Raw genomic sequence first — 26,972 nt, forward strand, 5'->3', positions numbered from 1 at the left:
CTCAGCATCTTGCTCTCTCTCTAGTGTGTGTGTATATGTGAGTGTGTATGAGGTTGAGAGGGCCGGTTTGCTTAAGGGCAAACATTGTCATGTCCTCTGCTTATCTGTGCGTTAGAGACGAGTGGCCTGCTGCATATAACGCTTCCTCTCTTCCTTTCTCTCCCTCTCTCTCTCTTTAGGTGTGATGAACAGCAGGCATGTGGACCTGAAGCTCAAGAAGCTCACAGAGATTCGGCCACAGGGTGGCAGCTCTCCTTCCTCTTCATCATCTTCCTCATCGTTGACGGCCTCCAGTACTTCACCCCTCAGCCCTGAATCGGGCGGCCTGCAGGTAGCCACATTTACAACCACCAGCTCTAACCAGTTTTAATTGTATTTGCTAAGCAAGCATCACAGTTATTGCTGCTCATACTTAGAGATTCATTGTGAACAAATACATATTATGAACCATAAGTATTAAACTGTGTTGAGTAACACATTCCGCACTGATTCGGCTATAGACATGATGAGTGTTACTTCAAATTGTGTGGCTTGAAAGACCTACATTTTAAGATAAATTTTAAAGATATATTTTAACTACCATATCTCTACATTGAAGTTGGGACCAAAGCCATATTTAAAGACCAGAATATCATAGAGACATGTGGCTTGTAAACAACCACCCAGAACACTTTAATGTTTTTCTTTTATTCACTGTCTCTTGGTATTATTCTTCTGAGGAACATCATGTGTTTAAATCTATTAAGCCGGAACACATGAACAAGTCAGAACGACGTTATAGTCATTACCTAATGTCACACCTGACCTTTTCAGACAGAGAGCTTTGGAAGTATCGACAGCAGCGTGTGGCTCTCGAGGCTGACATGCATTGGATTGATTTGGTGTGTTTATTAAATACCAGCGTTGTGTGTGTAAGAACATGCATACCTGTGTACCACTGACTGCTTGGTGTTAGTACGTGTGTGTGTGTATGTGTGTGATGACCTCCTATCTGGCTGTTGTATTCAGAGCCCCCAGGTGGTGACTGCAGGGCATGTTCAGAGACGGTGGTGACTACCTTCCCCCACCTGTTCAGCCCTTTCTCCCTCTCTCTCTTTCTCTCTGCTGACAGAGGGGATTTCCTGTGAGCAGATGTTAGCAGGTTCTTTGATGCACAATAACTGCAGTGATGTGTTCGTTTGGGTCGACAGGCCTCATTCAGTGCTGAAGCAGGTGTGAAATGATTGGCCGAGATTTCCCAAGGACTAGCCACAAATAGGTTAGATTCCAGAGACCGATTATCAGACCTGATAAAGGTGATGCAAAATTGTTACTTAAAAAGCGATTCATTTGGGTCAGAGAAGAATAATATCTACCTAATTATATTATTAGTAATAATTAAGTAATAATAGCATAATTTATACACATAATTTAATTTTTAATTTCCTTTTTTACTATCATAAACTGCCATGAGAAAACATACATTTTCTGCATTCTGCAAGTCTTTTGAAAAGTTTTTTACCATTTATATTACAAATAAAATTTTCTTTTAATTTATTTTAAAGTGTCATTTATTACTGTGATGGCATAGCTGAATTTTCAGCAGCCATTACTAGTGTCTTCTGTGTCACATGATCCTTCAGAAATCATTCTAATTAGCTGATTCAGTGCTCAGGAAATGTGTTATTGTCTGTGTTGAAAGCAGTTTTGCTGCTTAATATTGTATAAACCCTAATAGTTTTTTTTTCCCCTCAGGAATTTTTGATGATTAGAACGTTCAAAAGAACAGCCTTTATTTGAAATACAAATCTTTTGTAATATTATAAATGTCTTTACTGTTACTTTTGATGAATTTAATTTGTCCTTGAAAAGGCATTCATTTCTTCTTTTTTTTTTTTTCTTCTTTTTTTTTTAAATCTTACTGCCCCCAAACTTTTGAATGGTAATGGACACTAATTAAAAAAATAAAAAAGAACGGTATTGTCAAGAGCTGGCAATTGTTTTTGAGTCACAGTACAACTGCAATCATAGTTACTATAAGTGAGTTGATTATTTAATCGTAGTTTATAGGACGTCTTCATTATGAAATGGCTTTTAGTAATGAGGGACTTGTTCTCTCTCTGTATAAACAGTCCAGCACCTGCTGCAGACCTGCAGGCCTGCACAACAGGCCAAAGCCCAGGGGAGGATCAGCAGGGTTACGAGCACTGCAGCTCTGAACCCCAGTGGTTAGTGGGGTTTTAAAGAGCAAGCAGTTCTCGCTCTCTCTTTTCTCACCTTCACCTCTTCTCTATTGGAACTTGTGTGAGTGAATAAACAAGTTTGTGTATCAAGACAAACACTTAGGATCAAATTCTCTCTCTCTCTCAATGCCTGATGTTGTGGTACCGTTTACTCCTCAAGGCCGTAGTTGAACGGTGTGGGACAGTGTGGTCCCCCTCCCGCCCCAGCACACACACATTGCAGTCCCCCAGTGCTCCCGGTTATATCTCATTAGCAATTGTCTCTATGCACTGAGAGCCTGCTGCCATGGTGGCACACGATAACCGCCTGCAATGAGCAGCAGACCGCAACATTAGTCACGCATCTCAGAAACGCACATACACCTCTGCCAAAATAATACCAACCAGCACAATAATGATTGGGACGATAATAGATTAAAAAGCGCCGATCGCGATGTGGGGATAGCTCTGATATCTGCCCCAGCCAGGGGTACCGAGGGGCCGTGGGGGCAGGTGTTTCAAGGAAGGGGTTGTTAGCGGAGGTTGGAGGCCTCTGGTCCTCCGGGAAACGAGGATTCTAGCGGGGCTCTGGGTTTGAATCCTGTTTGTTTTCTTTGGACTTTAACATGAGAGGAATCAGATGGGGTTAAAGGGCTTTGTTGAGCTGTCTCTAGAGATCCAGGCTGTTGAATGTGTCGTTTTAACACATAACACACTCACACCTTTGGTTTCTTTGTCATAACTGCGATGCGTGCTCTACTTAAAGTGGTGGATTTAAGATGAAATTAAATTTTTTCACCCTCAGATTGCCGACATATGATGTTTTATAAGTGAGTCGATTATGTATTGCTCATTTATTGTTTTGCCCCCCCCCCCCCCCATTTCTGTCTATTAATTTTTTTTTTTTTTTAATGCATACATGCAGTGACTTCAATAAACCTATTATATGATAAGCATGATTTTGGTTTTATGTGTGGGAGGGGGGTTAAGTGTTAAGGGTAAAATGTCATGTAGTGTGACTTTCAGTCAAACTAACAATAAGCAATATATTTTTACAGCATTTATTTACCTTTGCTAATGTTTTTATTTTAAATGTTTGTTCATTTTAGTTCACAGTGCTTTAACTGTCAACGGATATAACTTTTATCTTAAAAATGTATTTTTGGTAAGTAAAATGTTAAGATTAACTAATATTAATAAATGCTGTATAAGTATTGTTCATTGTTCATGGTAACTGATGTAGTTAACTAATGTTAACAAAAAAGAAACCTTACCTTTTTTTATGTATACTTTTATGTCATTGACCCAAGTATGTGTCAAGAATCTCATCCAGCCGGTAGGAATCTCTGAGAGTTATGATACATTCTGTCAGGATGGTTGAAGAGAAGCTACAAGTTAGGGCTTTTTACAGTTGATACTGTTCCTCTAAACATGTTGGATCGGTTGGATAAACAGCTATAACTTAATATTCACACATGCAGACGCTAAATGTCTCTGAGATCAGGCTAAATTTGTAGTTCTCTAGGGACACACTAATTGCAGCTTTGTTTTCAGAAGTTATAATTTAAGAATAAACAGGCCAGAGGCGGTATGTGTGTCTGTTTGTACACGCTTGTCTTTATTAGCTGTGCAGTTTCCGTACACACACCAGTGATCTAGCGTCTGCACTAACAATGTTTCTCCCTCTCAGTCTCAAGCAGTGGAACGTGTTCGCTAATTGCGAACTTTATTAAACGTTTCCTATTATTATTGACGTTGCAAATGTTATTCTGAACGCAGCCGTTTCGCTTTCCGGACTGCTTGGCTTATTGGGCCCAGCACATAATAACACATTTCAATATCGAGGTGATTGGAAGCCGGAGTGAGAAGCTGCTAACACATGTTCGCTTCCAAGACAATAGTGCTTTTAATTTGCATAATCTGAATACATTTTCTGGCTCAGGTTTTGTTGAAAGTAGACTTAATTGCCTTATTCCCTTTGTGCTTGTGAGTTAATGTGGGACTCGGAAATGTACCAAATGCTGCAGAACCTTTCCTCGGCCGTTCTTCAGGCGCGCTGCTCCATCGTTACACATTTCTTGGCCATGTGTGTCTAATTTGTTCTTTACTTTAATGTCGACCGGCATCAGAAGCAACTTTTATTCAAATGACTCCGCTCTACTGTACTTTTAAGTTAACTGCTCTTTTACTCTTCTCCCTCATCCTACCTCTTTTTCATTTTTTTATAGAATAATATCGATGAATTGCACGCAGAGCATCTCCGCAGGGCTACAGAACGTCTGCGTAGTCCCGTAGTCTTCCACAAGGAGTCTGCCGTCAGGAAAACACAGCTCAAATCATTCAGCCAATACATAGACACCAGGCCAGGTGAAGTCCTTTACTTTTGTTGATGTCACTTCCTCCATTTGACCTCATTTATGTAATTACATTGTGGAACAGTTCAGTAATCATTAAACAAATGTATTTAATGTGTAAAGATGGCCGTTTTTCAGGCCTGCTGATTTGGCTTAATGTGAAGATGGTAGTGAAGGTACTGGTACTGATAACTGCTGTATAAGGTGTTTCTATACACATTGTGATTTGTTTAATGGAGTTGTCAGATCTGTCTGATTAGTTGAAAAGTTCATTTGATAAAGATAAAGTGTCTTCATATTCCTCTATAGTCATTTTGTGATTGTGCCCAGGTGAGAATGAACTCTATCAACTTTTAATATCGCTCTCTCTCTCGTTTCAGAGGTTAAAAGGCAGAGATCAGTGCCTGAAGATCTAAAGCGGGCAGCCGAGGAGAGAGGAGCTCTGACAGAGACCGAAGGACGAAAGCCAACTGAAGATGAAGTACTTAATGCATATTTAAATTCTCCATCAGGGCTGTTCGTACTGATGTTGTCTGTGACACCAGGTCATCATTATGTATTAAAATAATAATTAAAATAGCTAATATTTTAGAATGATTTAATTATCTTTATTTGTCCCATCGTCATTCATTCTCTCCATGTAGGCTGATCTAATGAAATTTTCATTATTGCGGCACCATATATAGGGCCAGAGCATAGGGATACATACCTTGGGAAGAGTGAGATATGTAGAGACACAGAAAGAGAGAGGGAAGGTCAGTAGAGACCAGCTTTGCCCCTCTCTGTGTAGGGGTTAATGGGTGTTGAACTTGCCCATTACCCAGCTCAAGCTGAATTACCCAGCGAATGATGTTTGCATTAATATAATATATATGGAAATTTCAACACTTAATTATGGCAGAGAGGCGAGAGCAGAGGGGAGGGGGCTGATCATGTGTAAAATTGATTTGTGGGAGAAGTATTTGATAGAGCAGCGAGGAAGAGGAAGGTGGAGTTTGATGGACAGCAGGAGGACTCAGGCAGAAAAAGTGCTGTTTGAAAGGGAAAAAAATTCTTCCCTATTTTTCTAGTTCCTATTATGAAATAAGGTGCATCAGCACTAAAAATATATATATTTTTGCAGCAGTGTGAATTTAAATTAGCACTCTTTTCCCCTCCCCCTCTATCTCAGAATAGTAGGAAAGAGAAGAGGACAGAGGAGGGCGATAAATGAGTGGAATAAAGAGTGGGTGGGAGTGCTTGTCACTATCACACACTTAGAAATAAGCGTGCAGTTTAATTACTGTATTTCTCCCTAATCACTGTCTCATCCCTCACTCCAGTGTTTCCCATGAGCCAGAGGGTACTGCTGCCAGCAGGGCCACATGTGAGCGGGAAAAGGAGTGTGTTTCCAAATGTGTACATGAGTGAATCTGAGCACACGGATGTGCTGCGTTGATCTCTTAGATCCCTGCTGATAGGGCCTTAGGCACTGACCAACCTCTCCCACATATTCAATTTTGCCTCTCTGTGTGTCAGTCTCCAGATTGCTGTAATACTGGATTCTCTCTGAGGTCATTTAGCGTGTTTATATTGGTGTGTAAATGCATCCTGCGGCCCGAGGCTTTATGTGTCAAACCTTAGCATTTAAAGCTACAGTCCATTACTGTGGAAAAGAATTACGAATGCCAGGAATTATAAAAGACAATAAATATGTAAATGACAAAAAATTTATAAATCATCAAAAAGCAAAAATATGCATTAGTTCTCAGTTGTATCTTAATTTATTTAAAATTGTATTAACATGTAAAAAATGTTTAATTTGATAAATTCACCAAACCTCAGCATTTAAAGATGTAGTCCATAACTAGATATTATTATGCCAGGAATAATAAATTAAATAAATAGATCTTCAAACATAGTAGCATTTTATTATTTTATTTGATATGTTTTACCTACATGTGTAATATTTTTAACATCATAAATTCATTCATGTAGTGATATCTCGGCATTTAAAGCTGCAGTCTGTAACTGCTGAAACAGATATTATTATGCCAGGAATTAAGGCAATAAATAAATGAAAAAAAAAAAAATTCTTCAAACATAATCAGAAAATTTGATACAGTAGCTCTAAGTTGTATTTTATTGTTTATTTTATTTTTGTATGTTTTATATACATGTATAATATTGTTTTTAGCGTGATAAATTTTATACATGTAGTCAAACATCAGTTTTCAAAGTTACAGTCCGTAACTGCAAAACAGATATTATTATGCCAGAAATTAAGGCAGAATAAATGAAAATCAATAAATCTTTAAAAATAGTCAAAAAACTGAAACAGTAGCTTTGAGTATTTATTATTTTATTATTTTTTTATATTATTATTTTTACCAGAATACATTTATTGTATATTAATATAACAAATTTATTTATTATATATATATATTTTTTTTTTCAAATAATAAATCAGTTTTTTATGTATTATTTTAATACATTTTTTTATCACCTCATCTTAGTAATTAGTCAAATTAATATAATTTGGGATTTTTTTAATATAATTTTTACCACTTTTAAAATGGACAGCAATACATCATTTCCATAGAGACCAGAAAAAAATGCTTTCATTTGCTTAATTAAAGCAATATTCACAAGTCATCATTATGACCACTGTTCCCCTGGTATTAAAAAGCTATATAAACCCTGGATGTGACGCTTCATTTCTAACCTCTCATCACTCCCCTTTCCTCTCGTTTGTTCTTGCCCAGCAGAAAGCGTTCAAAGACACCAGTCAGTACGTTGTGGGAGAACTGGCGGCGCTGGAGAGCGAGCAGAGGCAGATCGACACACGGGCCTCGCGTGTGGAGAAGCGTCTGCGCTATCTCATGGACACAGGTACGCCGCCCAATTACACTGTAAACAGTTTTGGCAAATTGAGCGTTCACAAACTCTTATGGAGTTTGGGAAGTGTGAATCTTTGAAGCCGGGATGTTGGGGCGGCAGCGGGGATATGAAAAGGGGCGGTGAGGATGCAGGGAGGCTCTCTGGGCCGCCGTGATAAGAGAGCCTTCACGGGAGCTGATAACTAGTGCTGATAGCGTCCGCCAGCCAGCCACTATTGAACAGTACCGTGCAGCCATGCGCAACAGAACCCCATATCTGGCCTTCAATGATATGCTGTAGAAGAGAGAGAGAGAAGGAGGGAGAGAGGGGGATACGGCAGAGGGGTAAAGGGTGAAGAAGGGAGGAAGAGAAAAGGGGAGGGCTGCTGTTTGGGGGCTGGACCGAAAAGAAAATGTTGAAATAATGAAAGACATATATTAATAGATACATGCACTTGCTCTCCTCCTCCCTCTCTCTCTCTCTCCCTCTATCGCTCTCTCTTCTCCTCGCATATACACATATGAAAGGATGTGGGGTGATCTTTCAGGTGTGTATAGCAGGGAAAAGGGGCTGCTGAGCCTTTGTTAAAACACGGAGCTCCATTCTGAAACTCCAGCGCCTCAATAACTAAAATTTAAGAAAAGCTTCCTTCCATCCAGATGCTGATATAAAACAATCATTTCTCACAAGGGCAGCGTCGGGAAGTGGGGGTTAAAAAAAGTAGATGGTTGAATTTATACGCTTCTCCATCACATTGAGGATGATATCGAGACTATCACAGTTTTGTGTTTGCCCAACCCTCCATTCATCCCTCTCTCGCTCTCTCTCTTCACACTCACTTGGACCCTGTTGAAGTCAAAGCCGCTGTGTCCGTTTGAAGGGTTTTTTTCTCGCTCTGAATGATAAATGGCTTGAATGCCCTAGCAGGTGGAGAACTAAACCAGACATTTCGGCAAGATTTACACACTCACACACAGAAATAAGAGGCGCAGTTACACACCAGATCCCGTGTACGAGTCTCACCTTAATGTGCTTACCTGTCTGAGCTAGTGCACGCATTTCAGCACTGCAAACAGGTGAATTCACGACTCTGTCAACACAGTCTGCCAGCAACATCCTCTATAACTAAATATGCACAAAACAAACAATGACATATATGCTCAGAATACACATATTGAATATAATCATGCTAAGCTGTGTTGCACTAAATTAGTGCAAGTATTATAAATAAGTTTTATATATAGTAATTTCCCAGGGATTTATTTCAAGTTTTTTTTACTGCATTTTTCTATCTTTTTTCAGCATATAATTCTTTTTTTATGTCACTAGAAATTATTCAGATAAATATAATGATATATTAATATATATGATATTTAAAGTTAGGCTTGTGGTCAATATAATATATGTCATGTTTTTTATAATGTTATTATAATTTTATAAATTAAATATATATATATATAGAGAGAGAGAGAGAGATGTGATATATATAGCATATATTCTCTACATGCATACAATAATGACTGCAAATAAATAAGTAAAAGTTAAACATGTGTATGCATATCTGTATGTATGAACACACATAAAGTTAGATTTGTATACATATAAAAACTGTATTAAAACTACTCGTGATCCCTTATACCCCCTCCCCCTCTCATTATACGCTCTGCCTTAGTCTGCTGGTTTTTTGCGTTTGTTTCCCAGATGAATTCACAGTAATTGGGCTGGTTAATTTATTTACTGTGTGCAGTTCACAGCACATTAAAGAATGAAGATAATTGAACACGAATTGTCAAGTGTCTTCTGATATCAGGCGTATTACAGAAGGGAATGCGTATAAAACTCTATTTCCATGCAACCATTGTTTATGGTAATTAAGTACACAGATGTATTCCTTGGTTGCCTACCAAGCTTATGGCGACTGCCATTGTTGTCTTCTATTAATATGTAATCAGTAAATAGTTTAATTTTCTAATCTGCAGTTGGAGAATTCACTTTCTAACAGCTCTTAATTATGGCAGAGCCCTAATGATGCAGCAGCTGATGGGCTAGGAGGCCGTAAACGGAACGCAGAGGCCTGCGGTGGCTCCTGCCTAATGAACTTGTTATTCCCACACCAGAGGGAGCAGTGTCCTTCACACACACACACGCACACTTGTCAGCAGCTCAACCATTACCTCAGTTAGCCACATCCCCAGAATTACGTCTAAATATGTTATTGTCATCCGATTTTCTAAACGTATCAATTTTGAACATTTCATGAAATCAAAAGCGAGAGAGGAGAGCTATTCGCACGCTCGCCATTCTCTCTGAGCACAATACCATCCCGAATCACATTGAAATTTTTTCTGCATGCAGCATTGAAATGTGTGTAAATGTTATCTGCATGGCTTTTGATATTCAGCAACCCTCTGAATGCATCTCCCTGACATCTGCTCAGCATGCATTTATGCACACATATGATTTTCAAATTGCTTTATACTCTGCAACAATGGACGCAATTATGAAAATAATGGCATTTAAAGGCGCTCTAAAACCCACACACCTACAGAGTTCTCGATAAGAGATTTTAAAAAAAGCACAGAGGAAAAGAATGAGTTTTAGGTGAGATTAACGTGTTTAAAAATTGCACTTGTGTCTGATAAGATTGACACAGGTTTTATTGCATGCTAATCCGCTCTCTTTTTCTCCACGCGGTCACAGAAATTCATACAAGACGGATATCATCAGCTTAATGCAGTTTACAGACAAGCCATCACAGTCTGTGCCAGAAAAACAGACGTATGGCAGTGTCAGAAGAGGCCTGTTATGTTTGTTTTATTCTCGAGGACGTGGTCGTCCTCTTCCGGGCTTCTTAACAGATGTGTATCTTTTTATATTTTAGTCTCAAAACTTCTTTTTTTGTTGTTGTTTTTTCCGCCTTTTTTCCTACCTCAGTTTTCCACATTAATTCTCCGTGCCCACATTCCAAGGCAGTGTTGGCCATGCAGAAATAATTGCTTGAGTGTCTGCGTTTATAGATCTCAGCTCCGCCAAGACTGAAATGGAATTTGCTTGTGTGGCTAAGGCAACATGCTTGTAACCAGCCCCTTAGTTTGACTAAAGATTTAAGCTTGGCTACGTGAGTCGCATGGGGAAATGGTCTCCGAGCTCAGACAACAGCTAACAGCTAACACAGCTTTAAGTATATTATCAGGCAAGTTCTTTCAGAAACGTATTGCTAAAGAAGCTTAACATTAATTATTGTAACTTTGGGAAGATTACATCCACAGCATGCTTGTAAGCGGTGGCATAGTCCTCTTGACCTCCTATGCAAGAGCTTAAAGACACTAGAATGGCATTTCAGCTGCATTAATAGGATAACCAGTATAATCTTTCCACAGTAAGAGAAGGAAAAGTGTTTAGAGCATAATACTCGCCCCGGTTCTGGGGACGAGACGGGTTTTGTGATGTCTCTCGCAATCGGCACGCACTGGGTTCTATCGGCGTAATCGCAAACTCTTTTTCTCTCCCTCTCTGCTGTTCTCTTTCTTCTGTTGTCTCTCTTTCAATTCTCTTTTTTTCCCTCTTCTCCCTCTGTCCTATTCTTTCTCCTCCATGGGATTTGCATGCTAGTTCGGTAGCTTGTCCACTCTAATTTTAAAGACCAAAGACCTCTTTAGCCTTCCTGCTAAGCGTGCGCCGTGAGTAGCGGAAAAGTAAGCCTGGAGACAAACGCAGGAATTCGGCTCATAAGGATGGCTTTTATCGGCACGACCAAAGGCCAGCGCTGGATCAGGAGGTGACCGCCTATTCAGGTTTAGTGCTGGACTATGTGCTCGACTTCAAGAACTGGTTAACATCAGAATGGTCCATTTTCAGCTGCTGGCTTTTGCGGCCTTTGTTCTTCCCGCTGGTTTTAATTCTCAACGGACCGTTACGCACGCACAGTAGATCGCTTTTGTGAAGTCATATATTCTCGCTACCTAATATAAACAGGTTAGACCTTTAGCCTCAATTAATGCATGTTGTGAGACATTAGCACTACTCTTGTATTAAACAAAATGAGTGTAATTTATCCTTGAGGAAGAAAAAAAGCATTTGTCCAGTTTATTGCAATGGTGACTGTAAGCGAGAAGGAAAATGCCTCACATCAGATCTTTTTAATCTTTGAGGCCGTTTGAGTATTCGAGAGGCAAAAACAATTTAATTAGTTAAGTTGCACTGACTTTGCATCCAAACCCCCAACCAGCAAGCCCTCCCTCCAAAAGCTTTTCCCAGATGTGAAGAGGGTTTTTTTTGGTCTGGTGTCAGGCTTTCAAACATTCTTTAACAGTTGGATGAAAGGGGATTTTAGGGAAGATTAGAGAAGGGGATCCTCCAGGCATTGTCTGAGAATCTTAAGATAAAACGCACAGGGTGGATAGTGTCTGCGGAGGGGGGTGTCGGGGGGAAGGGTTTGTTGGTTGCAGGAGATACGGCCTGCATTGAGAGACATGTAATTTAGATTTTTATAACAACACAGAAATTATGGCGAGTCGCCGTTGTAGCGCTCCCTCTCCATCCCTGTTTGTTTCCTTTTCCCTCTATTCTTTCATCCCCCCCCATGTGTTTTGCAGTGGCCTTGCTGTCCTCTAAATTGTTGGTGTGAAGTTAAGTTAAACGCTGCTACATGTGGCATTGCAGGCAGGCAGTGATATGCCTGATTAACATTTTCAAAAGGGGCACAATGATGGCGCTTATTATAATCTCCCCTTTATTGAAGCATCTTGAGGCCTTTTCATCTTTCCCCCCCTTTGACTGCCATTCCAGTAAGACCCAGCCAAAAGCAGCTAGTGCCGTGCCACTGCGGCTCCATACGCTTGTGAAAAAAACAAAAGTGTCGCTCTCCGCCAGCCAAGACCTCAATGATCTGCTGGGCTTTTTTTTTGTTGTGTTTTTGTGGCACTGTTGTGCGTGACTGTCTTTTTATATTTTGATGGGATTTTTGTCTTTAATGTAGAGGACAGTAGAGAGGAGACGGGACTGGATTTGTATGAAACAGGCTGGATTTGAACTTGCATCCAACAGTGCAACACCCAACTTTTTTTTTGCAAGCATGTGCATTATTTTTAAATGAAAATTCCTTTGACACACATATTTAGGTTTGGGAACACACTGACAGATTTGATAGTTAAAATATTTCTTCAAGTTACACTTTTGAATGTCATTCAATGTGTAGTTGTTAAATTTGTTTTGAATTGAATTCAATTAGATTTTTCCTAGAAGTTCTCTACTAGAAAAAGGCTTAGCAAAACATTTTGGATGCACTTGACTCTGTTTGCATAATTGATCATTATTTGGTTTAGAAATTGTCTCCTGACAACATAATTAAATTTCAGTCATGCACTTAATTAATAGACCTTTTCATATGGAAACTGATTAAGACACACTTTACAATTAAGTCTAATGACGCGGGGTTGGCCTGTAATTAAGGGCATTCACGTGCTAACAGCCCTGCCATGCAAGCTCAGTTGTTGTTCATTTCCCTTTGTATGGGTCTCTCTAGGCTACACATTCCTGTAAAGTACTACCTGAACCTTATCAGCACGCTGCCTCTCTCCCCAGCCCACCTTTAGCATGCTAAAACACGTTAACGACACCCAAAACAGCTCATTTGAGCTAATGGAAATGACCATTTAAATGCTATTGTTCTGCTGTTAGCCACACGGAAAGATAGCGAGGGAAGCGACTTTTACAGTTACTGTAGGGAGGAGACTCATTATCAATTTACCCTTAAGCAAACCTGAAGAGAGAAAAAGAGGGGAAAAATAGTAGGGTTAGAGGGGGGAGAAAAGAAAACGCCAGAATCCACAATGCAGATGTGTGGAGGGCGGCTAATGGTGTTAGTACATCCATTACTCTCCTCAGCTTAATTCATTAAGCAAATTGGGCGGGAACCATATTGGCCTTGTTGAAATGCATGCAATATGACACTGCTCAAATTTGTTCTAACACATGGCCCAGGGAGACGAGCCGACCGCTCTAATAGGGGAGGAGGGGCAATTTATGCAAAGGCACACTGCAGGAGGGAAATGACTACAACGCAGAGGGAGTAGCACCTCTGCACTCAGCTAGCCCATTTTCCTTCATTCCAAGCCTTGCCACATTCCTCCTCCTCTCTCCTTGTACCTTTTGGCCTTTAAGGAATTGCTCACCCAAAAATGAAAATTCATTCATGTTGTTCCAGACCTATATGACTGACTTTATTCTGTGGAACATGTCTGTGTTTTTTCCCCATACAATGAAGTATCATTGAGAAAAAGTATCATTGAGAAAAAGTATCAAAGTAGAATGAAGTATCATTGTATGCACAAAACTGGTTGAGACATTCTTCAAACTATAATGTGATACACTGTAATATTGTGGTAACACAAGCCAGTTTGTCTATTAAATAATGCTTACAGTGACTTTTAAATGCTTTTGACAGTCATCTGAAAGGCTGTAAATCTCAGGGGCCAGCAGATGTTTCACCCTCCGCAATCGTTTGCTCAGACGTTTACTCAGAAAACGGATTAAGCAAATAAAAGCAAATCATATATTAGTAAGAAAAACATTCTACAGGTGTTGACAGTACCTTGCTGCTTGTGCTAATTTGTCATCTCTACAGGTAGCCATTTCAGCATCTCTCAGGATTTGGTGTGAATCTAAATGGAGTGTTGCTTAAGCTCTGATAGCCCACCAGAATTTCACACTTCTAGTATGTAAACAGAGAGGTAGAGCCGGTCCTAAGTAGATGAGATAACAGAGATACTCTTAAATGGCTACAACCTGTCTTTAACACACACTCATGTCTTACCAAAACTCTTGCATTTCAAATAGGTGGAGCCAGGACTGCCACCTTATGTTAATGCTAGTTTAAATATCTACTATATCTCATATTTAATGGTAGTTTGTTATTCTAACTGCAAACAATTGACACCTGCTGGCCCACAAGATTTCCAGCCTTTCAGATGACTGTCAAAAGCATCTGTATCAAGTCCTCATTAGCATTGTTTATTAGACATGTTTGTACTACATAATATTATGATAAATCATATAAATAAGCACTAATTAAATTTAAATGCTGAAAGGCCATTCAAAGGGATAATTCACCCTATAATGAAAATTCTTCTGTGAAATACAAAAATATCTTTTTAGAAGAACTGTTTTTGTCTATACAATGAAAGTCAGTATCCAAAACAACACTGGATTGATTGTATAGACAACAACATTTGTTTAGAATATCTTTTTGTGTTCGACAGAAGAAAGTCATACACATTTGTGAAAAAATAAAGATGTTTTCATTTTTGGTGACAATTTTCATTTTTGGGTGAAATATCCCTTTAATTCATGTCATCTAAATGTCTTTTTGCTTAGCATATATAATGCCTAGAAATCATGAGAAAATATACAAGAAATTGTCTATTTGTGTCAATTTTAGTAGTTAAATTGGATGCAGTCGACTTAACGCCGTTAGTTTTGGTTTGAGAGCAAGAGATGGGGGCAGGAATCCAAGCAGCCCTTTTCCATTTGGCTGTGTGGAGATTTTGAGAAGCTTCATGCAATCACAGATACATATGTATGTGCTCACTGCTCCCTCCTGGAAGGCACCTTTTTACATGTACATGTCTACTGGGGTCCCCCCACCATTGCAAACAGGCCTCCCCTCTGTTAGCTAATCAGTACCTCAGCTAGATGCATTGTGACACTATGCAAATCTATTTACATTGGAATAGGGGAATCAGGGGATCCTAAACTCAGGCATCGAAGTTGAAGAAAGAGAATACCCAAGGCCAACAAATAAATGAAAGTTTGCTCAAATCCGTGAGAGATAATGGGGTCTGTGTTCAGACTTACCACAGTGGAGAGATAAACACAGGGATTACTTGGGGGTTTTGCATCAGTTGCTTTCTGCTGGGTGGCCTTACTTGTCAAAAAGGGGGAAAAAGGGAAAAGAGAGAGAGAAGGAGAAAGAGAATAGGAAAAAAAAAACGTTTAACGCAAGGACATTCACATGGCACATTGAGAAAAGAAGTGCCGCTAATTCCATCAAAGCGAGAGAAATCAGCCATTAATTTATGCTGCTTTCTCCCTCCCCCTGTAGCTATTGTTGCTTTGGTTGTTGATCATTTCGGTAACATCTGGTCCTGGGCTCTTTTTGGAGGCCAGCTAGTGTCAACCAGACGACCCCCGACAATATGGCCAAAAAATCGCTCTGCTGTCGTCCTGTTGGTAGGAACAGAAAATGCAGGGGGGGTGTGTGTGTGTGTGTGAATATGTTGGGCATAAATTATTCAAATAATGAACCAATCACAAGTAAGCAATTATAGTAGGTGAAAACTAACATTTATGCACATTTTATCCAAAGTAACTTCTAATTTATACATTTTATCAGCATTCCCTGAAAATTTAACCTGTGACATTGGTGTTGGTAGCACAATGCTTTACTTTAAGCTACAGTCAGGAACTTTAACAATATTAGTGTTTTATATCAACAGTCGTTTTTTTGTATTACAAGTCGTTTTTAAAAAAGGCCAGTGTTTGTGGTCAGACCTCCTTTAGTCAATTAATGTAACCTCAATTTAAAGGCATTAAACAAAAGACAATTCTATTAAATTGAAAACTGGGGTATTTAGTACAAAACATTTTCTCTTCATAACTTAAGAAGTGTTATGAGTGCGCAGGAGTGGACGATTCCTGTATATATATATTTGAAAAGATGGAGAGATTCGGCATTTGAATCAAGGGCTTTGCAGAGGAGCAGATTATGACTTCCATGGTGACTCTTTCCAGCTTTGAGGAAATGAGCTGTTGACATTCTTCAGGGTCATCATCCAAGATAGCAGGCCAACCAGCAGGATTTACCAGATAAACCCATCCAACTAGACCTTTATCCATTTCACTACGACTGGGGAAGGCAGGGGTGAGATGGAGACGGGTTAGCACTGATGTTTTCCTCTTTCCATCAAAACATGAGGCATTTAGTAAGCCGGTGTGGATGCTTTCATCATGACCAAACCCATGGGCTAAAATGTGTAGGATAATTCACTAATATACAGTCTTTTTAAATTGCATGCTTATAAATTATAGGTAAAGTCTAACATTTTTTGCCAAACTATTGCAGGTTTATATTGTATAAATGTATGATTTTCAGAGAACACTGTTGGTCTGTAGGTTTTTTTTTTTTTTCAGACTGTATGAGTAGATTGAACCGCCAAGAGTGGATTCAGTAAGAATATGATGGTGACTTTGAAAAAGAATCATTTACATCTCCTCTGCCATCTTGCCAAGAACATCATCTTTGCACATGTCTGACAATGTCTGAGTCCTCTCCACCTTGGTCAAAATAATTTTTTCCCATTATTCCCTTGAGTAACCTGAGGCTAGCGTTGCTCCCCGCTGTGAGGTAGACCCAGAGGAAAGACAAAAGCACAATGAAACAGGGAGCTTACCACCAACCGCTCTCACTGGAGCTCTGGAGTAGGGCCCACTATACACCGCTGCCTCTCCAGTTCTGTCCCAATGCTAATGAGCCGGCTCTGATCTTTCCTCTGCTTCCCGTGTTTTCAACATCTTCAAGGACCACATGGCGCTAGCAAAATAAAGACAACCAAATGAGAATTTTTAACGCTTTTTGTGTCAGCGACTCAGCGCCTTTCAGCCGGCTCACTCATTTAATATTCCTCCTGAGAAAGAAAGGACAGAGGAAAGAAGAAAAGAAAAAAGGTAAAATGTGCAACAAGGAGTTGGAGGTTCTGGAGGGAAAGGGGGAGGTGTCACTAGCATTTCTCTCTTCTGAGTTATCACCAAGAATCGAACGATATCCAAATCTCAAAACGGAAATGACATGACTTCCGTGTTCTCGTTTCACATGTTTCTATTAAAACAAGACAACCAAAATGAAACGTTTTTTTAAAAAAATGTCAGCAACGATTTCTTTGAGCTTCATGATATCACTGACAGGCTCCCGAGCAAGAGCGGACAGATAAAGGGTGAAAGAGGGCCCGTGTCTGACAGAGTCTCCTGCCGGCTGTTCACACACTCCTTTTTAATAGCTGTGCTCTCTATACAGAGGTACAGGCCAGTACCTCGCATTAGCGCTGGGGACCACTAGTTAATAGGATGATGTCTTTTAGCTTTTGTTATGAGATTATTAACCGGGATAGGTTTCTGCTCTCATCTGAGCATGTGCTCTGAGGGCCTGTTGAGCACAAGTGGTAAAATACGGCGTCCCCACATTGTGCCGTTCTTGTATGGTAAAAGGCTTTTAATGAAACACCTTTTCGGAGGGCTTCACCAGGTGATCTTTTTTTTACCGCTCTCGTCTGCCACTCACCCAGCTTTAATTACCTGAAGTACTCCGCTTTTTCCAAAGGCTCTTGATTCTGCCCCTGTGTTCAGTGCTCCCAAAAGCAGGCTTAAAGTGGGTGATAGAGTGAAATGATAGTATTTGTCAAAATAAGAATGAAAGGAGGAAAAGACCTCTGGCTTCAGTGTTTCACGCTGAAGGTCATATTATAAAATCCTTTTTTTCCCTTTTTTTTTTATGGTTCACACTTGCGTTTTAGGGTTAACTTGGTGGGTCAATCTTTAAAATTCTATTTTATTATATCTATTCTACTAATAATTATCTTCTATAACTTAATTTGCTATCTATCTATCTAAATATATATATATACACATACTGTGTATATATTATTATTATTATTATTATTGTTTATTGGTTTTTAATTGTATTGATTTATTTAATTGTATCTCTTTTATAACTTAATTTGCTATATACATATATAGATTTTAAATTGTGTTGTTACCCTTACTTAGTGACAAATGTTGATGACATTTTAATTACTGGCACTTTCAGTGTCTATCCCTTAGTATTTATATTTATATTTATATTGCATTTGAATATACAGTGTTTAAAAATGCCTTTGTTCAAATCTGTTATTGTTCCTGCAGCTCAAAGAGTAGAGCATGGCTGTAGAAGTTGCAAACTCTTGGATTTCTTTCTCAGGATAAAATGTTTGCCTTGAATGCAGTGATGCAAGATGTTTGGGATAAAAGCATTAAATGCATAAATGTAGACTCAAACAATAAAAAAAATTTAACTGTATCAGTCGAATTGTTTTATCCATCAAGCGTCTTTTCATCTGTTTTCCACCCTTCTGTAATTTTGCATCATTATTTGTCGCAAGTGCTGTTGTGAAGAGGACTGTAATTGTTGTTTTGTAATGTAAACTGCCTGTCTTGGCTGTTACGCTCATCGTGAAGATGCGATAGTAGACAGGCAGCCCAGGGATTAAGGAGCAAGAAACGGCCAACACTAGCTGATCGTCTGTCAGTCTGTGATAATGTTTATTGATTAAAAAAGAAGGGGGGAATACGAACACAGTTTAATAGAGTAGGGGGCTGCGGACAGAGATGGACATATTTATGATTCCGGTTCTTAACTCAGACAGCCAGGCTAAAATTCATATAGTCCCCCCAACTGTTACTCTCCATGTCAAAAGATTGCTTTAAAAGTAATAGAACCATATTCTTGTTAGAATATGAACTTAAAAATATTGTTTTTAGAAAATGTTTTTTATGCAATTTGTTTTTTTTTATTAGTTTGTTTATTTTGTTTTTTGGGGGGACTGCAGTGTTTGCAGAGGAGTTGTTTGTGTTAACAGCGCTGAGGGGCGGGTGAGATCCCAGTATTAAGGTACAGCCTATCTTCTGTCAGCCCCTCACTGAACGTTCAAACAATTACATGAAGGGATGTATGATAACGGTGTATGTATAGCCAAGACTTTTCTGTCATTTAGGGCTCCGTTTATGAATACCTCCTCATAAGCCGCAAAGCAAGCAACTGAAGGTCAATAACACCAGTGGCAATTGAAAACCTAGAGACGGGACACAAAGAATTAAATTATAATGCGCTTTGGCTGCTCATGTTCCATTAGTGTAAATATGTTAGTTTGTGATCATAATTGATGATGTTTCCATTATTTAGTACAGTTTTTTTGTTCTGTTTTAGATATTGTGATAATAATTTGAAGCGATTTTATTTTAATGTTAAATTAATTAACCTGTGCTTCAGTATTAATTTGGTTTGCTTTTTCAGTGTCTTGGTCACCTAAAGGGGCCGATCCCCAGATAAATAGCAAACAGGGGAAAAGGATAGCGGTTAACTAGTTTGGCTTAAACAAGAGAAAATGTGTTCAGTCCATATTGAAACTAGTGATAGGCGTCTTGAAGTACAATGGCTGGGGCTTTATCCTGAGATTAGGTATTGTGGTTAAGGCTAAACTACCTTCCATCAGAACGGCGCAAGGCAAGCGCGGCCCTTTCAGCCCACGCTAACAAGACTTCTCCACATTGCAGACCCACTCAAAGTAATTAAATCAATCCTTTTGTACTCACCACTTTCTCCTTCAGTGACGAGTGAAGATCTGATTATTGCCTTCATGCATATTCAAAAAGACTCCCTGACTGGGCCTTAATGAGCTTCCTCTGAGTCGCACAAAACCTTGTTCACCCTTTTTTTTTTACTTATTTTTTTTTTTTATTTGTCTCTTCCACTCTTTTTCCTGCATTTTAACTCCTGACAACAAAAAAGAGGGAAACAGCAGTCAGACGCACAGAATGAACAAATGAGGAGTGTCAGCCCACTTAAAATAAATCATAAATGTTCAGAAAGTGACTAAGTGGTAGAGGAGTGGAGATCTTCCCCTTCAAACTCCGACAGACAAATTGGATTACTGGGTATTGGATTAAACAGAAAATGGGTGGATAAGAAATGAGAAGAGCTTGCTGTGATCACAGGGTTTAATATATTTCTTTTCTTTTTCTTTTCTTTATGGCCTCTTCTCTCCACCCCCATCCTGTTTTTTTTTTCCCTTTAGTAAAGACACCCAGCTCTTAGCAGGACTCAGGATTAATTTGTAATTGTTCTGGTTTCTTAATGCTTTAGAAAGATTTTTATCTAAATCAAATGAGGGGGAATTTTGTAATTAAACAAAATGCCAAGCAAAACAATCCCCCTGTTGCGGAGGTTTACTTCAGAGTTGTTTAGTTTTTATCATTCTGTAAATATCTTAATAAGGTTCTAATTTAAAAAAAAAAAAATAGAACTTTCAATTTACATAATTAATTTTCTATTTACAGCGTTTGCCTAATTACATGCCTTGAAAATGAAAATCATATTTAGGCATTCTGGAAACTTTTGGAAAGATCTTGTACACTAATGTTTTCCAAATATCATCAAGTTGTGGTTTTTAGAACAGTTGCTAAAGCAGCTCAGATAATTAATTGTTTTGGAATCATGTCAGTCATGTCTGGAGCTATTTGGGGTGTATTTGAAATTTAACAGGTGTGTATGTGTGTGTATATATATATATATATATATATATATATATATATATATATATATATATATATATATATATATATATATATATATATATCTAGCTGATGTAACCTAAAAATATTCACATGAAACATCACATTTGGGTGATTTAAGGTTTGTTTTGTCTATGTGTGTGTGCTGTAGCAGTAAATAATCAGTAAAGCTTAGCAGGAAAGAGGGGAAGATTGTGAAATGTGTGAGGATTTCATTAATGCTATCTGTTTTGAATGCAGCATTGGCTGAGATGACTATCTAAATCTGATTTGGCTACTAAGGCCAGATCACCCTGCCATGGACACAGACCCCCGGGCCTACCAGACGAGCATGGCCCCTCGTGCTCGTGTATGTGTGGACTGTAGGGTGTGCGACAGTATCTCTGGAGTTTTGTACTACTTTTCTTCATTCCAAAGTGAATGCTATTGGGAATGATCAGCTAGGCTAGAGAAGCAGGTTCTGTTTAGTTTTCATTCGATTTTATTTAGTGCTCGGTAAAAAATCATGTGAAAATAATTGTAAAAAACTTCATGAAATGTTTGAGATCATTTTTTTTAGATTTGTTTATATAATTGCTAACTTTTTTATTATAAATTGCCATTTGTAAAATACAAATTTGTAATATAAATGTTTTCTAGATATAGTATATTATATAGAATTGCACAAAACCATTCAGTCCTTTAAAATAATATTGTTTTAGTGCAGGTATATACACTTCAACAACAACAACAACAAAAATTATATAATTAATAAATTCAAATGTATTACATTTATTTAGCAGAAAAAAAGGGATGCAGCCAGACATCAAAATGCCATATTTTGGGGTTAAAAGGTCACTACATTCAATATATCTGTGAAACTTTAGTACTATGGAAATATTTTGATTTATTTTAAACTGTATGAATGCATTTTTAACTGTGATCTTCAGGGTTGTTTTAGTAAACTATAGCTGAAACTAAAATCAAACCCATTAAAACAAAATTGTTACTTGAAATAAAATAAACTAAAACTGAAAAAAAAAATCTCATTTTAATTTAATGTACAAACTAAAACTTAATAAAATTAATAAAAACTATAAAGTCATTTACAATGACAATTACAAAAACTTAAAATGATTTTTAAATTTTTAAATTTTAAATTTTAAAATGAAGATGGAGAATATAAAAATTAAAACTCATTCAAAATAGTAATAAAAACTATAATAGTATCACAGTAATGCTTAAATAGCGGTGGTGATTTTACATCAGATGAATCTAAATGAAAAAGAAAAAAAAACTGCAAGTTTGTTTGTTTTCACTTGTTTTTTTCAATTTCAGGACATCAGTTATTTGGGTCGTCCCCAGCTAATGTCATAGTTTAAGTGCTGGCACTGTAGAATGTGTTTGTGTGCGTGTTATTTGTTTTAGTGGTAAAGCGAGGACTTCTTTCATGCTGTCAGGGCTCTGTCAGTGCTGAAGCTCAGGCAATGGCTTCCGGGATGCGGCTGCTAATCCGTCATTCCCTTACAATGTCACACAAGCTTAATATTACCATTTATTATTTGCTTGTTTCATTTGACTGTGCGTCGCTACAATGACCTGTCACTTCACACTTTATCCCTTCCGAGCTGCACTATTTAAAAGTTGACTACAATAATCCAGGCTTGATTCCTAAATCCCGGACCCCCCTTTTTTTTCTCTCCCTTCTACTCTGCGTTGTCGTCAAATACAAAATTTCACACATCTGGCACTGGCAGACATGAGAGTGGCTCCCCTGGTGGAGGGCCGGGGAGTTTTGGTGGGGGTGAGTGACAGGGCTGTCGTCGGCTTTGTTGTGGCTAGCAGATTTGTCTCTCGCACATGACCAGCGTCACAGTCACATGGTGCCAAGCAACAGCATGATGGAAAAAAGATCCCACATCAGACTCTTATTGAAGATCCGCCCTTTGTCACCCCCACCTCGTCCTCGTAATGGCTCTGTGCACACAGATAGACGCACACACCGCTTGTTTTTAAAACAGATCCAGTCCTGGTTTCTGATTGGTCAGTACGACATTCTAGTTGTGCTGAAATTCACAATATAGTAACATATAAGTCATGATGAAAAACCTGTTCACCATTTTATTACACTGTACACATTTTTTATTGCATAGTAATTATATGTTCTAGCCAAAAAGATGCCATTTAATAATGTTTTACTATTTATTTATTTTTTTGTAATATATAGTAATAAGCAATAAAACACTTAATATCCTGCTGTAATTGAATATAATCAAAACTGAAAAAGTTCCAAATACTCCACTGCTCTATATTCATAATATGCTATGGCTTCTCATACTTTTTTGGTTTAATAACCTCATTTGACTAAATATTGAGTGTAACTGTCTTAGTGTTTGACTTTTATCTGAAGACCGACAATTAAATTTACATCAAGAGCATCCAAGATCACTCAAATGCACATTTGTATTTAATGGTGTGGCACTGTAATTCTCATCTTAAGATCTACAAAAGTTGATCTTAAAGTCCTCACATTTGTAAAAAGAGTGAGCGTGTTTGTGTACAGATGCTAATTCTGTCGTTGATGCTGTCAGGAACAGACAGGTATCACAGGAGCATAGAGTAGGTGCTGTGATTACATAAGCTTAAAGGATCTTTCATCTTTTCTCCTCTTTCATCCCTCTTCAAAGACATAATTAGTGTCACAAAAATGCTCAGAATACTGACATCGGAGTCATTCTTCCTGAACCCACTTAACCGGTTTACCCCACAGCCCAAACTACCAAACCTATAGTGTCTGCTTTCCTTTGATACCTGCTGAGGTCAAATAAAGTTTTGAGTTGAGATGGCATCGCTTAGTCAGACAAAAACAACAAAACATGAAATCTTTGTCTCTCATGGCATTATAATCTTTCTGCCATAAATCTCCTCTACTTTTCAAATGTTTGGGGTCATCTTTAATGGCTGCATTTATTTGAACAAAAATACAGTACAAACACTAATATTATAATTTAAAACAACTGTTTTGTATTTGAATATATTTTAAAATGTATTCATTATTTCCTGTAATGGTAAAGCTTAATTTTCAGCAGTCATTATTACTTTTCTTTTTTAAGTATTATTTAAAAAAAAGAAAAGAAAATCTTACTGATCCCAAATGTTCAAACATTAGTGTAAATTTCACTGCAGATATGCAGATACATATATACTCATGAGTCACTGAATTTGAGGGGAAATTAAACAGAGTAATTGAGTTTCTTAGCTGTCACACATCCGGCCCTTGAGCAATGGGCGGGCCCCTACCTGCCCAGTCTACACGCCTAGTCTACACACTCCGACTATGTAAGTTTGTCATCCACACATGTAGGCCTCGGGCACAAGACATGTGCTTTTGGATGTACATCAGATCTAAAGCTCCGAGGCTTCACAAAGTCCCGGAGCTGATGCTGTAATCCCAGTCGTGGAGGAAAGTAACCAGCCTGCATTAATCCTGCTCTAATCCAGAAGCATCTCTGTTTTACTGACAATGGCAGTACCTTGTGAAGTGTCTAATGTGTAGGTAGTGAACACACATCTGTATGGCTTCCTAACATGCATGTCAGTCTGCGAAGCTGAGAAAAGCCTGTCAGATAATCTCGTTTGATGCACTTTATACTCGTTGGAGGTGTGAGAAAAGTGCTTAAACTTATCTGTGCAAGAAAAAGTCGGTCAAAAATCTGTGTGTGTTTCTCTCTGTTAAGGTGTCTGTTTAAAGAACTGGGTGAGATTTTGGAAATTAAATTGTTTTATTGAGGTTTAACTGGCAGGAACTTGAATGGCTGGCTAATTAATATCTGCAGAAATATAGCATGTCTGGGTAATTAGTGGGATTTTTTTTTACTATAAACATAAATATTTTGTGATTTAATCTCATGATTTACGTTTTTTAGAAAGAAATTTTTAAATTCTGTACTTTTATTTTATTTTGTTATTTATTGTATTTCAAGATTATTAAAGATAGTTTTAGATATTTATGTAATTTTAAGGTTGTTTTTTTTTTATGCATGCCACTGGGGGTCCCCAGACCTAGTTTTAAAAACCCTGCATCACAGCAATGTTTTTTTAATATGATAAGAATTTTATAATAAAGTTTTACATGCTAAGGTGTTGTGTGTATGTGTGTCTTCAGGGAATAATAAGGAAGAGGAAGAGTCCATGATGCAGGAATGGTTTACGCTGGTCAACAAGAAGAACGCTCTGATCCGCCGACAGAACCAGCTCTCTCTGCTGTGAGTTCATGTTTACCCTTTCTCTCTTTCTCCAACCCTTACCAATGGAAGCAGTGGTCTCTGAGCACACACACCTATAATATGTTGAGACCCACACTCGAAATGATTTTTCCCAGGAGACCTGAGCCCAGTCAGAAGGTCGGGCCCCTCATTCACTTCCACCCCTCCCACGGCGGCCCTCCACAGTAAAGCAGACAAAACGGCAAATCAGTACGGACGCGTCTGCAATAATGTGATTTCAAAGACTGTATTATTCCACCCATTATGAGAATTGGATCGACCAAAAAAAAAATTGAAAAAATTACTTCATTCATCTAAAAGAGGAAGCCATTATGACAATAACCTACATATTTACCCTCTTTTTTAACTGCTTTGACAGTTGTTTTTTTGCCTCAAAAGATGATAATGTTCATTTTTTAAACCTTTCATCCTTTTCTTTAAAAGTGAGAGCGAGAATCTGGGCAGCTGTTCATTCTGCATAAAGAGCGAGAGAGAGCGAGAGAGAGAGAGAGGAGAAGAAAGAGACAGAGTTTCAAAGCTCTCACAAATGACAGATTGAAGTATTCTAATCATATTATATCACTGGAAAAGGGCTTTTTAAGTGCTCAATTAAAAGGGCCTTGATAATTTCTCTTTCTTTCATTTCTTTTTAGTCACTGAACAGACTGTGAAGGACAAATTCTATTAAGGACAGTGTTAGCTCATTTCCAATACTTTTGAAAGTGGCGAAATTTAATTTGCCGCGTGATACTCCGCCCGCCCGCTTCCCCCCCCCCCCCACCACCGTTTCACCGCTCTCGGCCCCCTCTGTTCCTGTTTGTGTATCGCTTATTTGCAGTAGATTAATGTGAGGTAGGAAAGGTGTTGGCGAGTTCACGAATCAATGTTTATTAAAGGTTTCTTTAAGTGTTTAATGATTTAGTAATTAACATATTGATGAACTTTTACAACTTGCCCAGGGAGAAGGAACACGATCTGGAGAGACGCTTTGAGCTGCTGAACCGAGAATTAAGGGCAATGCTGGCGATTGAAGGTAAGAGGGAGTGAAAGAGGGATATGGGGGTGAATTTGTGAGGCTCTCTGTGAAAGGCAAAGATCCTCTCCTGCCTAATTAAACCTGCTTTTTGACACCTCAGACGTGGCTCCGCCCACCTTGCCATGATTTGAAAACACTGCCCATTGTTTTAGCTCACTTTATTAATGTAGATCTTACAAATTCACCGTTGGATTGAACACAATATATATTATTTACTCTCAAAACCGCAAGTATTACAGTCAAAAGTGCAGATGTCACTTCCACGTCAATATTAAATCTCTGTGATGTGCCTCGGGGTGTCAAAGAACGCACTTACGCTTATAAGCTTTTTGAGTGTGTGTTATACAGACAGGTAAGGAAAGTAAAAAATAAAGCCTATTGTGCGATATCAAAGTTGTCTGGTTAAGTTTAATCCCTTTGACTGTGTCCTCTTTCGCAAAATGAACCTTTTACAATCAATGCAAATTGATTTTCCAATTCGATGGTGACCCTCTCACCCCTTGGCTAGCCATGGTAATTTCTTTCTGCACCTGATAAGCTAGCTGATCCATCATAAATCAATTCTAATTAGTTCGGAGAGGTTGACAGTGGACATGAATAGCCAAGCAGAGAGCATAGCTCCCCATATTGTGATGCTGCCATTCGCCACACGCTTTCTCACCTGCAGGGCTTCACCGTGGCAGATCAACACGGTTCATCTCAATATTTTGACATGCTTCTGTCTTGTTTCTGAAAGATTCCTCCACGCTGAGAGCCGCAGTGATACTAAATATTAAATGCTGAGCCCGATAACAAGAATTTAAGCTAATAATGTTCAGATGTTGAAGTGCCTCCGCCTTGTGTCCACTTATCAGTGAACATGGAGTGAGTTCCAAATATTGGTCTGGATGTACAAGGGTGA

The 26,972-nt window shown here is 38.5% G+C and overlaps 1 protein-coding gene across 6 annotated transcripts in view; it reads left to right on the forward strand.

Moving 5' to 3' along the window:
• The window catches only part of LOC109108491 (EH domain-binding protein 1), a 120,956-nt gene that overhangs the window by 88,615 nt on the left and 5,369 nt on the right, over positions 1 to 26,972 (forward strand). For 5 of the 6 annotated variants that reach the window (XM_042774007.1, XM_042774008.1, XM_042774010.1 and 2 more), the window contains 6 exons: positions 180 to 331; positions 4,430 to 4,568; positions 4,936 to 5,036; positions 7,300 to 7,426; positions 24,936 to 25,035; positions 25,995 to 26,068. In XM_042774007.1, the coding sequence (XP_042629941.1) occupies positions 180 to 331; positions 4,430 to 4,568; positions 4,936 to 5,036; positions 7,300 to 7,426; positions 24,936 to 25,035; positions 25,995 to 26,068 (693 nt within the window). The remainder of the gene's footprint in view (positions 1 to 179; positions 332 to 4,429; positions 4,569 to 4,935; positions 5,037 to 7,299; positions 7,427 to 24,935; positions 25,036 to 25,994; positions 26,069 to 26,972) is intronic. The other variant, XM_042774009.1, reaches the window with a different exon arrangement.

The sequence above is a fragment of the Cyprinus carpio genome, chromosome A17, assembly GCF_018340385.1.
Source record: "Cyprinus carpio isolate SPL01 chromosome A17, ASM1834038v1, whole genome shotgun sequence".
Classification (NCBI taxonomy): Eukaryota; Metazoa; Chordata; class Actinopteri; order Cypriniformes; family Cyprinidae; genus Cyprinus; species Cyprinus carpio.